Consider the following 15,645-nt stretch of genomic DNA (forward strand, 5'->3'; position numbering starts at 1 on the left):
CACAGTCCATTAGTTTCTTTCTATATTCCAGAATGTAAAATATTTACTCTAAAATTAGATCTAGATAAGGCAATTGAGAAGGTAAAGAAAATTCTTAGTTGGTGTTGAAAGAATTTATTGAGATTGTAGGAGCGTTGCCATGTTTAAAACTACATTAAGCTTTGAAGTTCATTAGAGCCTAAATTATATATCTTTTTTATGTTAACAATAGATAGATATAACACATAAGGAAAAATCAACAAACAAGAGAGGAAACAACAAACTCTGCTAAATGATTAACTTCAATTGCTCTCTTTTGTTATCCCTTTGGTGGCAACCAATTATAAGCATTTTTAAGATAAACCCTTCCCCCCAACACACTACAGGCTTCCCTAACATAAGTGGGTGCCAGTGCATCAAAGGTGAGAGTTAAAATGTAATAATGACTACTGACATGCAGCAAAGGGGAGCACAGGAAACTATAGCAATTCCCATTCCGAGCAAGGAAACAACCAGTCCTATTGACGGATTATTTAATGATAACTTACCATGCCTAAGCATCAATCCTAACCACTACCATTCCTCACATTCCCCAATATTCTCCAGTCAACAGGTCAACTTTACAGGTTCAAGCTCCCTCTCTCTTAAGTCAAGACAGACACAAAGACTACTTTTATGTTTAGCAGTCAAGAGTAATAGCAATTGAGCATCTAATTTTTCTCTACACTTCATCAAGCAGAAACCTTACCGCTCAGTCAGGAATACATGCTTCCACTAGAGACAATACCACTCACTACTTTCATAACTCACATTCTCTTTCTTTTCCCTTTTTTATTTTCTTTTTTTCATTTCCTTTTTTACATAGAACAGATAAGAAAACTTAGGATTTGATCACAGTTGATCAAAAGGTGCACTCAGTTAGAAGCCCATTCAAAGTAATGGCAGCGAGCACCTCTAGTTGCAGTCCAATTTCCACATCCAAAGAAAAGGCTCCCTTGCTTGGGACCTGGCTTCCTCACCATGCCCCTGCTGCTTTTCACCCCACAGTAGCAACAAGGGTTATACTGAGCCATGAGGGCGGTGACATCCTTTGCTGTGTATGGGCAATGGGGGAAAATGATTGGTTGTTCTGGAGACTGTTTCGAACCCACTGCCGTATCAGAAGGTCCCTGCCACATCATGTTATTGGTAATGGAAAATTTAAAACCCCGGTGCATGAGCAATGCCAACAGGCGAGCAGTATTTTTGGCATCATCAAGGCCACAATGTTGACGGCCCTGCCAGACCAGGCCCGCTATCTCAACAGCTTCCTTTAGATTGCACCTCACAGCACCAAATACCTCACGGAAAGGAACCCTTAAGTTGATCCAGCTAACAAGCAGATAAATAAAAGTCAGATGAAATGAAATTCTGGTAAACACGACATTTCTATGCTTCAGCATTTACCGGTTAAAGTAAGGAGGCTTCCGTATTTTTTTAAATCGGCACTCAGATTCAAGCATCACCCTACAATCCCAGTTAGACCATGTAACCACAGCAAAGTTGGAATTCTTTATTCCCTTCTTCTCAAGCCATTTGTCATGCCTAAGTAGAGCCTCACTCAATGTAACACCTCTGTCCACCTGAACCAAATGGTAATAAATCCATTAGCAATCATTTGCAGCAATATTGAATGGGTGAATGCAAGAGTTGAGGAGTAACAGAAGTGTTACAAGGTATAAAAAGTTTATAAAGCAATGGAATATACCATTCCAGTCAGTTTGGGACGCAACTTGTGTCTAGAAAGGTAACTTTAGGATATAAAAATATAGTGGGCTCATCCCACATAGAGCTGGGTCAACCTTAAAATGGATATTACTTATTGTCCAGACAGACAGAATAGACAAGCACAAATGCACACAGATGATGCTAAATATGAACAGATGCAAAATTGTGAGAAGCCATAAAAGCACTGCACACCCATACTCAAAGAAAACCTAATGAATAAAAGGGAGGGGATCAGGAGCATCAAATAAAGATATCATTGATAATTTTTTCCAGCATCCTTGTTCTTTTAAATCATAATTGCAAAGCACATCATAATTTAGTTCTATACTGCATAGCATAGATCGTCCCTACCATAGAGGAATTCAAATTGTTAATACAATATGTTATCTTTAAGCACATGTACAATGAAAGCAATTTGCTATCATTAGGAAATGACTCCTCTCGTAACTTACACAATACATAGAATAATTACTTAAGAATAAAATAAGCACGTGAACAAAGAGTAACATTACTAAGCCACTAACTCACATGTAATTCCTAATCAGTGATTACCTCTAATCTAAACAATGATGCCTATTGCAATTAATACTGCACATACTATAAATAGTTCTCTGCATTATCTGATTGGAGACACAGTTTTACCTCAAACCTTCTCATTCTAACCCACTATGCAGTGTTGTCTAAATGTCATATGTCGATAATGGTGGTAACATGGTGTTATGGCATAGTGGAGTTGAGCAATATGCCATTTTATGTCAATGGCGTTGCAGGTTTAGGATTTTTTCCAGTGATGAGCATTTTTGCAAATGTTTATACCAGATCAAGTGGCACTGAAATATTGTCTTTAAAAGAACCTGAACAATTCTGATTGCTTGGTGACCATTTGATGTACTTGAGAAAGTTACCCAAGAATATTATAATGCATTTTGAAGAGTACATTCCACTCTCTTAGAATTTCATATTTATAATAACTTGGGATAAGTCAAGATAAATAAAAGAGATTATATTTAAGAGTAATTGACAGAGCTTGTATTCCCCTCTCTTAGGTTTTCATATTTATAGTAGTTTGAGCAACATATACAATGAATGAGAGAGAAAAAGTGTTCTAGAAGATGCTCCTAGAAACTAGATCTAGCACAAAGCATGCTGCTAGGAACTAGGTCCAACACACAACACCTAACAATAAATCCTATTAAAGATTATTTATTCTAACACTCCCCCTCCAACTGGAACTGGAGCATACAAATTGTATGTGTTAAGAAATGGATCTTATGTCCAACTCAACTCAACAAAACCAACTTTTAAAGTGAGGTTTGCACCCACTTATTATATCCTACGAAATTGTCTTATCTCTAGTTAATGTGGAACTTTTAACATACCCCCTCACACTGTGTATATACATCTCAAGCAAGGAACTATACATTATTGGTAGTCCAATAGCGACTCGATAGCAAGTAGACAATAAACCCAACAAATAACAAATTTCTCTCAAATAGGTTTTAACCAATGACTTTGATATCATGTTAAGAAATGAATTTTAAACCTAACTCAACCTTACAAGCCGATTTTGTGGGGTTGAGTTAGGCTTAAATCCACTTCTTAACATGGTATCAGGGTCAAGTTAAAGCCTATCTTAGCGAGATTTGTTTGTTGGGCACATTGTTCCACCCACTATCGAGCCGTTATTGGACCACCCATTAATGTCTAGTCTCACATTCGAGATGTATATATCTCGATGTGAGGGGAGTATGTTGGAAATCTCACATCGACTAGAGATAAGACCAATTTATAGTATATAAGTAGGTGCAAACCTCATCTTACAAGCCGGTTTTTTGGGATCGAATTAGGCTTAAAGTCTACTTCTTAACATGGACAAAAAGTATCACTATGTCCAAACCATAGATTTGAGTATATCCTTTTGCTACCAATGAGACTTTAAAGCGATCAGTTCCACCATTAGGACCAATTGTCTTCTTTCCAGATGGAAGAGGAACTGATTCCCATGTACCATTTTGTTCAAGGGCATGCATTTCAACAATTATGATTTGTCACCTTCCTGGATAATCAAGTGCTTCTTTCACACTTTTAGAAATGTGAATAGAAGAGACTGAGGAGATAAAAGAATAATACGAAGAGACAAGCAATGGTAAGTTAGAAAATTATAAATAGGATAAAGGTTGCAAGTACCTTTGCAAATGTCAATAGGCCAACAAGAACCCTTATTATTAGGAGTCATAATGTGGGACTTGATGAAGAGGACTCACATGTGGTATTTTTTACTAGACATTTGAGTCAGAGGTGATGGTCTAAGAGAACTACATTGATGAGAAGAATTTGGAGTATTGGACTAGTGTTTGGAATTGTATAAATATAGGGTTCAACAAAAGGCACAGGCAAGACCTGCTGGACAGAGTTTACATCTTGTGTAGAGGAAGGGAAGAACAAAGTTTCTCTAAAATAGGTGACCTTTGCAGACATGTAATATTTTTTAGTGTTAGGAGAATAACATTGATATCCTTTCTGCTGATGAGTATATCTTAAAGAGACACATTTAATAGCCCAAGGAGAGAGTTTGTCCAAATCTGAAGACATAATGAACAAATACACAGCCAAATACTCAAGGAGAAATAGAGAAATGAGGTTCATTTGGAAACACAAAGGAATATGGAACTTTATTGTTCAAAGAAGAAGACAACATTCTACTAATAAGATAATAAACAGTAAGAATGGCATCACCCTAATGATGGGCAGGTACATTGGCATCAATCAATTATGTACGGGCCATTTCATCTGTGTTTGTTCTTTCTTTTTGCTGTTGGGATGTATGTAGACAGGTGGATTGCTGTAAAATACCATGTGACTTTCAAAGAGTAGAAAAACTAGAAGAAAAAAATTCTTTGGCATTATCACCCCCTAAGATCTTGATTACTTGGCCAAATTGGTTTTTAATTTCAGTAATTAAATCTCAAAAAATTTCAATAGTTTAGACCTATCTTTCATGAAATAAACCCAAGTACAACCTATGAAGCTCCGACATGGCCTTTGAGCTGTGTTTCCCTTCAGATGCGTGCGGATATGGACACCTGTCAAGTGTGTTGCGGATATGGACACCTGTCAAGTGTGTGCACAACGCAGTGTCAGACACACTTATTTGGGCCAGACACGCCCTTGTTTCCAGACACAGAAGAAGACATTGTCCACGTCTTAGAAGCACTAGAGAAGCGCCAGATCCGACACCATGGACACAAGTAGAGTTGCAGGTCACAAAGGAAATAAGGAACAGGTGGGTGTGAAGGAAGAAGAGTATGGAAACAAGAAAACTTTTCTTTCTAAATGATTTGATAATTGTTGCATTATTTTATATGCTAAATTTTGACTTTACAAACCCAACCCAATGCTTTTCACTAATCACAATTCTACACTTAATAAATGTTTCCTATTTCTTCTTTCATTATATACTCTATTCAACTACAAAAAGAAATTAATTTTTTTATTAATATAGTTATTTAAATATCAATTAATATTTTATTTATATTTATATATTATTTAAATTTTTTATACATATAGTTTTTAAATATTAATTAATATATTATTTATATTTATATACTATTTAAATATATTTATTTAAATTTTTTATTAATATAGTTATTTAAATATAGACTTTTTATAAATGTTTCCCTTGATTTTTCGTAGATTATAAAGTATAATTAGTACATTTTAATATATATATCGACATGTTTGTGTTCCATGCTTATCAAACTCGTTCGAGTTTACGTTTCCACTCAACTTGGGTGAGTTGACTCATAAGCAAACTCGCTTTTGGAGCAAACTCACTTTTGAAGCAAACTCGGTAAGCTAGTTGTGAACTCAATTGAACTCGCAAGTATGCAACCGAGTTGGCAAGTCAGGAGGGTTTCTTCTTTAAATCCAAAACAAGCCTGTTTCTACTTGCATTAGGATTCGTGTTCATGTTCTTTGTGGTCACAAGAGAGTAACATTGATACCTTTTTAAGGTCGAGAGTAACCCAAGAAGACACTTGATAGCGCAGGCAGAATGTTTATCTATCCTTGAAGACAAATCATGAGAAAAACATATACAACCAAACATACAAGGAGGAACATGAAAGAAAGGATCATTTGGAAATAGAATGGAAAAGGCTTAATACCCTATTTTGTCCCCAGTTTCGCTCGAAAATATCAAAGTAGTCCATCCTTTAAAAAATGCGTCAATTACGTCCTCACTTAATAAAATTTGCATCAATCAAATCTCTTCCGTTAAATCCGTACAAACGGCGTTAATTAAAGAAAGAGAAAAATAATTAACGCCGTTTGTACGGATTTAACGGAAGGGATTTCATTGATGCAAATTTTATTAAGTGAGAATGTAATTGACGCATTTTTTAAAGGATGGACTAATTTGACATTTTCGAACGAAACTGAGGACAAAATAGGGTATTAAGCCAATGGAAAAAGGAACCTTATTACCAAGAGAAGAGGATGACATCCTATTAATAAGAAAACATGCAATAACATCCCCCAATGATGGACCAGAATATTAGCACCAAGCATTAAGGTGTGAACAGTCTCATACAAGTGTCTATTTTTCCTTTCTACAATACCATATTGTTGGGTGTATGAAGACAAGTAGACTGATGTAATATGCCACGTGAACTTAACACTATAAAAAAACTTAAAGGAGACATACTTTTTGGCATTATCACTTCTTAAAATTTTAATTGTTTGTCCAAATTGATTCTTGATTTCATTCAAAAATGATGTAGAGATGGGCAATAGTTCAGAACAATCTTTCATAAGATAAACTCAAGTATATCTGAAATATTCATCAATGAATGTTACAAAATATTTGAAACAAAAGGATGAGACACAACTTGGTCCCTAAAAATCAAAATGAATAATAGAAAGACTAGAATTACACCCTGATTCGGACTTTTTAGGAAAGGTATATCTAATATGTTTTCCTAGTTGATAGGACTCACATTCTAAATTCTGGAGACTACTTAGGAACCATTTTTTCAATTTGGACAAGTGGGGATGGCCTAATCAATCATGTAAAAGTTTAGGACTTAGAGATAAAAAACAAGACACATGCAAACTACATCCAAAATGGTATAAACCTCCATATTCATATCCTTCTTCAATTTGTTTCCCCAAACCATGCTTATGTATCACAAAGGACTTGTTATCAAAGGTTATTGAACAATTTAACGTTTTGATTAATTGGCTTAATAAAATCATATTGAAAGGACAATTAGGAAGAAAAAGAACAGATTTGAGATTTAAGAAAGGAGAAAGGGAAACTTGACCAACTCCCTTTGTAGAAGTTTTAGAACCATTTGCTAAGGTTATGAAATGATGGTCTTTTTCAAAAGAGAGATATGAGAACAAAGTATAACCATATATGTGATAAAAAGCACCTGAGTCAATTATCCATGAATTTTGTCCCTCAAGAATTGTGAAATGCAAGTTGTTAATGTCCTCGACCTCCATCTGCTCCTCTAGTATATCATCCTCCTCTTCCTCATGTGGAGACCATGACAAAGGGTTCCACAGGTTCATCAACTTCCTTACTTTGAGGCGTTGGAACTTGAAGGTGTTGTGTAGTCAAACTTTCCATTGATGGGACTTCATGACTTGTTAATAGATGATCTCTAATATGATCAAAGTTTGGATGTAGAGCACAAAGGATCATCACCATGTAGTATGTCAAGTTTGTTCTTGATCTCATCCAAAAACTCCACCTCCAAGAAGATCTTTAGTTCTTCAACTACATATTGGGTTTCATTCATGAAGGATACCATATCATGATTAGTCTCTTTAAGAGACGCAAGCCTATTGGCAAAGTCATAACGAAGTTGAACATCATTCGCAAAAATGTTTTGAGCTTTCTTCCAAAATGAATTACATGTTTTAAAAGCTCTAAGTGTTCCCAATAGTCTTGGTTCAATCGACTGCCACAGCAGCGCACACAGCTGGAAATCAACTTGCTTCCACTGCTCATCTTTCTCATGAGACACATTGCTTCCATCATATTCAAGGTTTTCATGATAACCTTAGCCAAGGAACCGCATTTCAACAAATGCAGACCAAGAGAGGTAATTTTATCCTTTTAGTTTCTCGGAAGTAATGGAAAGACTTCCCAAGAATGAGACAACAACTCTAATAGACATTTCCTTTGACAGAGAAGAGGAAAACAACTAGGGTAGAGAAAACCCTAGGATGACCATAGCTAGGACGACTTTTGGACTTTGTCGAAATGAAGTCTAAATGGTTAGAACAAAGAAAGGGAGCTTCCATGATACCTATAATGGTGGCGCGATGAAGTTCAGACAAGGAGAAGGCGAAGCGTGGAAACGAGCGGGACAGGGTTGACTGTCACTCAAAGAGGCGATCAAGATCTAATGGTCGCCGGAAGAAACTGTGATGGTGGCCGGCAGGGCCTGATGACGAAAGGCAAACATGGCGAGATAATGCGCCAAAGATGATAGAGACCTACAGAGTGGGATCGACAAGAGAGAAAATATATTTTGGAGGGCTTGAAAGACCCCTCTTATGATCTTCTATTTATAATGAAAGAAAATAGATACAAAGGGAAGATGAAAGATCAAAAGACTGCCCTAGACCCCTAGGTATAGAACTAGGTACAACGGGAAGAGGTTCCCAACACACTACTCCCTACTTTTAGACTTTAATGATTACTCTAACATACATAGACTTAGCAATTATTCTAAAAGTAATGATCAAAGCAGAATTTATAATTTTAAACAACATTTTATATCAATTTTACCCAAAAAGAATAGTAGATCAAGTTCCCCAACTGAATGCAGATGTTGTCATCACTCAGAAGAAAGTATGCTTATAGATGTAGTCAAAAGAACAAACCATAGTACATAGATATTCTGATAGATCCCATTGCCAAAGTCCTAAGGGGAGCCACTTACATACCCTATTGGATATAGACATCTTATCATAAATCATGTACTTTACCTTCTAACCTTAATTGGAGGGAGCTATTTCTGCTTTGAGTGTGGTAAGCCATTTTTTAAATGCCTATTGTCATGATTGTTGGGATGTGTTTGCATTTTTATATTCATCAAGAGAGCAATAGCAGAAGAATTACTTTATGAAAACAAAGGCAATGCTAAAATTGTTGGCTATTTTGATCCTGGTTGAGCAAGTTTATCATCAAATAGAACATAAACTACAGAGTATTGGTTTTTGACAGAAAGTAACTTAATCTCATTGAGAATTACAAAATACAGAACATAATTGCTAGATCTATTGCAAAAGTTGAGTAGCTAAGGCATTTGTAAACCAATGAACTCGAAAATGGAAGAAGTTAACAGAATGAAATAGATTCGTGTACACCAAGATCCACTGGACATTGAGATTGGCTACCATTTTCTCATAAAAGGGTCCTTGCAAGAGAAATTGCTACTGGTTCTGTTCTGTCAACTCAAACATTGTTAGCTTATTTATTAAATCTCTTAAGCTTGCAGCCCAGATTGACTTCATTTGTTGAACAGTTGGGCCATATGAGATATATGTTCCAGCTTAGAGGTAGAATGCTAAAATTAAGCTTATGTGTAAGTGTGAGTTTTGCTGGCATTACTATTGGGTAAGTATTTATTGTTGGTTAGCTCTAATCTAACAAACCATTCTTCCTGTAATTAATAATTAATATTGCATACTGTATAGATAGTTTCCACTGTGGGTTGATTAGACATAAGTTTAGCCTCAAGCGTTTCTCTAATTCAATACAAATAATGAATTAATTTCTACTCCATAAAATCTTGCTGTATACTACCACTCTCCAGCAGACATTACTGGTTAACAAGAGTACTATGGGCACCTATATTGTGCCAAGGGAATCACCATTTATGAATACTTCAGAAATCAAGACATTTGACAATCACAGCAATATAATTGTTAGTTACATAAGGACAAATGAAGAGGTAAAAATCACAACAAATAAAAACACTTATAATGGCTTGTAATATTTTCCTTAACACACCTGAATTTGCTGGATACCAGTCAAATCCTTGCAGAAGTCACTCAGCACATGATTGCAGGTAGGCCTCACATATGTTTGAAAACAAGCTTCCAGCTGGCCAGTGATGCTACTCACTATAACAGATGGAAACTCAATTATTTCTTGAGGGTGGGGATTTTTATCCTTGTCACAGGTAGCCTCAAAGTCTATCACCACAAAATACTGAAATTCTTGATATTGCTCACGTGGATAACCTTGAGCAACCATGTTAATTGGAACATACTGAAGCTGGTTCTCAACAGGATAAGGATAAAAATGGCCATCAAAACCATTCATTTGGCATTGCTGCACCTTGTGAGCACTAAAATGGCAGGGTGTCCAGGTGCTGTAGTTTTGATGATAAGTAGGTTTGCTGTGAAATTCATTGGAAGGCTCAAGAAACTCACTGCCCAAATGGCAGTTAGGCTCAGTAACATCCCCAGCTGGGTGAGTACCAGGCTCATTTTTAACCTCTGTAAAACCTTCCATAGAACTTCCATTACTCTGAAAATTGCAAGGAAATACCTTGCCCGGGAGGCATTTTAAAGATGCCTCACAGTTTATTTGCATATTTTCTGCACAAAAGAAATAGAAAGGATCATGATAGGCCGAAACATGAACATGGAAATCTTGAAAAAAATTTGCATATAAAAGACCAGAGACTAAAGAGAATCTATGTGCACATATAACACTAAGATATTCAGTTTTCCCCAAAGGATTGGATAATATACAAAACTGAAACTATGAATCTATTTCCAATGAAAGATGACAACTGACAATTTTCATTTAATTTTCAACAAGCACTTAAGATGCACAACAAGTAATCAAAATATCTCTCACCACGAAAAAAGTCTTATTCACACTCTGCTATCAGATGCACATTAACCAATATGGGTCTGCTGACCAAGTATAGTCAAATAAATTGCTATCCAAAAGATTTATATATTTTATCTAATGAACTAAGTTCCAAAATTCTGCTCCCCGTGTCAGAATTCCTACACTATTCATTTTGGCATATACGTTTGACACTAAAGTCTAAGCTATTCACGCATCCCACCAACTCAAACCAACAGACACTCTCACACTAGGTACCCACTTCCCATCCTCACTCCATAATGTCTAATAATCAAAATCTAAACACCTCAGTTGCATAACCGAAAAATCCACCTTCCCTGCAGTTCAACCAGCAAATTCAAACCCTAAACAACTAAAAACCACCCATTCCAAACCCAATTAACACATGCATTACTCCCAGTCGCACCAAATTACGGAACAAACCAAAATTGAACCACCATGAAACAAGCAGCCAATGACACAGTACTCCCACAGGAAAAAAAATCCTAATCAAGCACTACACACACAAAAGAAACGCACCCGCACCATAAAACCAGAAGACGAAATTTATACCGATAGAGAGAATTTACCTCAATAAAAAAACCAATTTAAAATAAATTTTCAGAACAAAAATTAGCAATTAGAGCAATTAAAACACGAACCCGAATTTTCAAGGGCCATCATGATCGTGAATATAATTGAGATCCACCAGCGAGTACATCAGATCCTCTTATAAACAAAACCTCCGCTGCATAGAAAACACAAACCATCAACATCGATAGCAAAACCACCAAAGGCACATCATGCGTGAAATAACAGGCTAGAAAACCCCAGAAAACAAGGAACAGCAAGAAAATTAGAGAGAAGCTTTTACAGAGAAGAGAACCTGATTGTAGAGAGAGAGAGAGGGGTTTGAGTGAAATTACTTATTGAATTTTATATACACAAAAACTCTCTTCTTTCTTTTCTCTTACATAGAGAGTGAGTTAAGCATTACAAGGAGAAAAGTGGGACCTACCGGCAGTAAAATAATATTTATATATCTATATTGTAAATTAGATAATTATATAATGAATATTTTCAGTCTATTATCCATATTTTTTTTCTTGTAATTAATAAAAGAAAGTTATCCATTATTTTTTTCATTTAAATACTTGATTTTCTTAATTGTTTACTTTTTACATGTACTATTTTATTTTAAAAAAATAAATTTTAATAAATTCTTGTCAAAATAATGTTTAATGGGTAATAATATAAAACAAAATGTATCATCAAACAATTTAATACTATACTTAATTTATTTTAATAGTAACTGCTATAAAGTTAAACAATTTAGTACACATAATTAATATTAGTGAAAAAGATAAGTGTGTAATATTAAATTTTATAATTTTGTTATAGAAATTTTTATATTTTTTTAAAAAAGGTTTCTTATTATAAATATTTAAAGAAAAAATAGGAAATAAAATTTTAAACACCCAATAAAATCAATGTCTATAATAGTATAGATTAGTAATAACTGCTATAAAATTATTCAATTACAAACATGTATAAGATAGATTTATTTATTAACTTTTATAACGCTACATTAAAATCTCATTAATGGACATTATAATTTTTTTTTCATTTAAAATATATTAATTAACAACAAGTATTTTAAAAGGGTGAATATACATATATAGATTTATTTTATGAAAATTGTAAAATCTACATGAAATAAAATTTATCCTTTAAATTGTAATAAATATTTTTTGAACATATAAATTGTAGTTTATATTTATGATAAATATTTTACATTATGTTATAAAATTAATTTTATTATTAATAATTGAAACTTAAAATACTAAATTCAATTTAAAATATAAAAAATAGAGATTAAAGAGATAATTACATTAAAAAATCTAAAATGAACTCACTGAAAGAGTTACATAGACGTTTAATGTAATTATTCTAAGTTACAAATAAATTTTTTATTACATGTTAATTAAATTTGAAATTTATTATTAAACCGTTAAAAAAAACTGTTTAGGAAAAAAGAACACTTAGAATAGAAGAGGACACGTGTGTAAGAGTGAGATTGTGGAAAGGGAAAGAGATAACTTTAGTGAGATATTTTGTTTTGTGTGTGACCATCCCTTAAAGGTTATAAATGAATCTCCACCGTTCAATTTTATTACTTTTCAACTGTTATAAAGATTCATCATGAATGTATGTGTATCTTGACCGTCAATTTTTGGACCGAACATTTTGGTGGACCCAGGTTGACGTTGGTTTTAAATAAAACTTCTATGTGGTTGAGGTACCGAACAGGGAGTTATACCTTCTATTTTGAATTATCTATAATTTATGTTATTTTATGGAAGACATATATTCTTTGTAACTTCCTTTTTATTACTTTTCAATTAAATAGTTTTATTTATTAATAAATTAATTATATTTTATTAATAAAACAAAAAAAAAATTGAGGATCTGTCTCTCCTGAAATAACTAAATGATAATTTCTCAACTTAAAAAGAACTATCATATACATTTCTTAATGTCATTCTAACAAAGTTATGTGTAATTTGAACTATATTATTTAAATGTTTTAATGTAATTATTAAAAATTATATTTATACTTATAGGACATTCACTTTTATAAATTATTTTTTTATGATAATAAAAAATAATAAAATTATTATTGTTGTTATTATAATAATTATAAAATTAAATATTGTAAAACCCTATATAATTAGCAATAATAATTCTGTGTTAAATCAGATTAATGCACACTATAATCAATGCTTATCTTATTAAATTCCTCTTCAAATCTGCTTTTAATCTCTCTGCTGTGCACTGATACCGTGCCACATCATTCTCTGAAACACGCACCACTGCACACATTCAGTGCATTAAAAACGCACCAATCTTTGCATGCACGCACGCCACGTGTCGCGGGAGAAGCTTCCAAAGCAGGGTTTGGTGTGCAGGTGGCAGGCTGGGAGACGCTCGCCTGTTTTGACGTGGAATCCACAAAAGTCTGAGTTTTGAGAAACTCTCTCTCACTTGCACGCACACTTCGTCTTCCTCAGAAACCAAACCTTCCATCTTCTCTAACTTCTCTCTAAGAACCTTCATCTTCTCTCTACCATTACTCACTTCTTTCAACTCCAATCAACTTTCTGAAACCATAGGAACGTTCACGGGCCAGTAAGCTTCATTTTGATCCGAACTTCTTTAGATCCTGTAACCGGTAAGTTTCCCAGCCATACCCTAGTTTTGGAGTTACTATGAACACTGTTTCAGTTGCATGCAAGAATAAAATCTGAGTTTCTGAGTTCTCTTTGGTTAAACCTAGTTGAGGAGCGTAAGAAAGAGCTTGTCGGGTAGAAATTCATAGTTGGAAAGAATCAAGTTACACTGTTAAACTTTCACTGCTAGACCAGGTAAGGGAAGCTTATATGTTTAATTTATACTTGTTGTTGTGTAATCTGGATTGCATGTGTGAAAAATATGAAGTTGAGCTGTTATGAATGGTTAATGATATCTGATATGAATTCTGGTTTGGATGGATCTGTCATGGGAGAACACTGCTTGTATGTTTTATATATATACGCTGTTGATTTTGATTTAAATGCATGTTGAGTTGATTATGTATGAATGGAGTATGGTTATTGTATAGTTGGAATTATTAAAATGTTGAAATCTGCATTATGGTGAAGTTGAAGATGAATTAAATCTGGAATGAAAGTTATAAAGTTTATAAGATGGAAATCTGGAAAATTATGTTAAGCTTGTGAAAATCTGAAATTTTAGATCATCCCCTTTGCTAAATGACGCTCGTCACTGTACGGTCTTAGACCGTTCGGTTTTCATTAAAATAACTTAGATTGGAATTCTTTCATTTGGAAAGAATTCTGCTCGAGAACGAGCGTCCCCATTTTTGTGAATGAGCGTTCGGTTCGGCTCAGTATAGATAAATATTTGAAACTTTATAAATACGTGACGTTCGGCCTTAAGTCGAGCGTTCGTCCTCAATGACGTTCGGCCTTAAGACGAGCGTTCGTCCTTAATGTCGTTCGACCTTGTGTCGAACGTTCGTTCTACAGAGCGTTCGGCCTTATATTGAACGTTCGTCCCAATTGGCGCTCGGTCTTATACCGAAGCGTTTGTCCTAAATAGCGCTCGGTTTATACCAAGCGTTCGTTCTGATTTGTGCTCGGTCATCTACCTAGCGTTCGTCCAACGCAGGGTTCGGTTTTATAACTGAACGCTCGTCCTTATCATTGAATTCTGAGCGAACGTAACTGGCGTTCGTCCAAATTGTTAATTAACGTTCGGTTTTTTGACTGGCAGTGTTGTCTTCTGAATTCAATCATATTTGGTTGTTTATCTAAATATTTCCTTACTGGCTTTATCCTTTGGATTCTACCTGGAGTCTTTATACTTAAAATCTTTCTAAATATTATCCATATCTTCTAAGATCAGTTCCTTCAAATTATTAAGTGTCGTAACGTATTAAGTGGATAAATGGTTCGTTTCTTTTGTTCAGAAACGAGGATGTTGGAGTACTGTAACACGTTAGTCCCTATTGATTAAGTGATGAACGTTCGTTAATTTAAGAGAGTGGAACACAGAATGAAAATGTGAATAAGAGAACTGTTTAATATGGGCGAATGATATTTTGAACGAATTATTGGAAGTGGATTTTAACGAGTGTTCCAAGGAGGAACGTCTCAGATATGATTGATTATTGAGTTTTGTAAAGTATGACTGTGGGCATGCTAATGCTGGCTTGGTCCATCCTGATATTCCGTGATACTCATCTTCACGTAGAAGGGAGTACTCATGTGTGGGAATGGCAGGAGGTTCTATTCCTTAGGGGTACTTTGGATAGAGCTAACCTCGAGTGGCAGCTGTCGAGTGCAATACAGTTACCACACCACTCGGGTGCAAGGACGCCTGTAGCTACACGGTTCATACAGTCCGGACAGTCTGTCTTTCTTTTATACGTATCCATATGATTGTTAATTGAT

At 34.7% G+C, this 15,645-nt stretch overlaps 1 protein-coding gene across 1 annotated transcript; it reads right to left on the bottom strand.

The window, feature by feature from the left end:
• Nucleotides 1-250: 250 nt before the first annotated feature.
• Nucleotides 251-11,588, bottom strand: LOC124827724 (uncharacterized). Its single transcript, XM_088110375.1, has 5 exons — nucleotides 11,517-11,588; nucleotides 11,293-11,378; nucleotides 9,779-10,371; nucleotides 1,426-1,601; nucleotides 251-1,350 (listed from the first exon to the last, which is right to left on the bottom strand). Exons 2-5 carry the CDS (start codon nucleotides 11,312-11,314, stop codon nucleotides 894-896), a joined length of 1,248 nt encoding a protein of 415 aa, XP_087966501.1. The 5' UTR covers nucleotides 11,315-11,378; nucleotides 11,517-11,588; the 3' UTR covers nucleotides 251-893.
• Between the last annotated feature and the right edge of the window lie 4,057 nt (nucleotides 11,589-15,645).

The sequence above is a fragment of the Vigna umbellata genome, chromosome 3, assembly GCF_029865625.1.
Source record: "Vigna umbellata cultivar VRB3 chromosome 3, Vumbellata_1.0, whole genome shotgun sequence".
Lineage (NCBI taxonomy): Eukaryota > Viridiplantae > Streptophyta > Magnoliopsida > Fabales > Fabaceae > Vigna > Vigna umbellata.

Excerpts from the sequence above, each read along its gene's own strand:
- LOC124827724 (XM_088110375.1), bottom strand. The coding sequence starts at position 11,314 with ATGATGGCCCTTGAAAATTCGG. Across the intron at positions 1,602-9,778 it reads CTGGTATCCAGCAAATTCAG|GTGGACAGAGGTGTTACATT; the intron begins GTGTGTTAAGGA and ends CATTTGGTTCAG. Across the intron at positions 1,351-1,425 it reads AAGCCTCCTTACTTTAACCG|CTGGATCAACTTAAGGGTTC; the intron begins GTAAATGCTGAA and ends TCTGCTTGTTAG.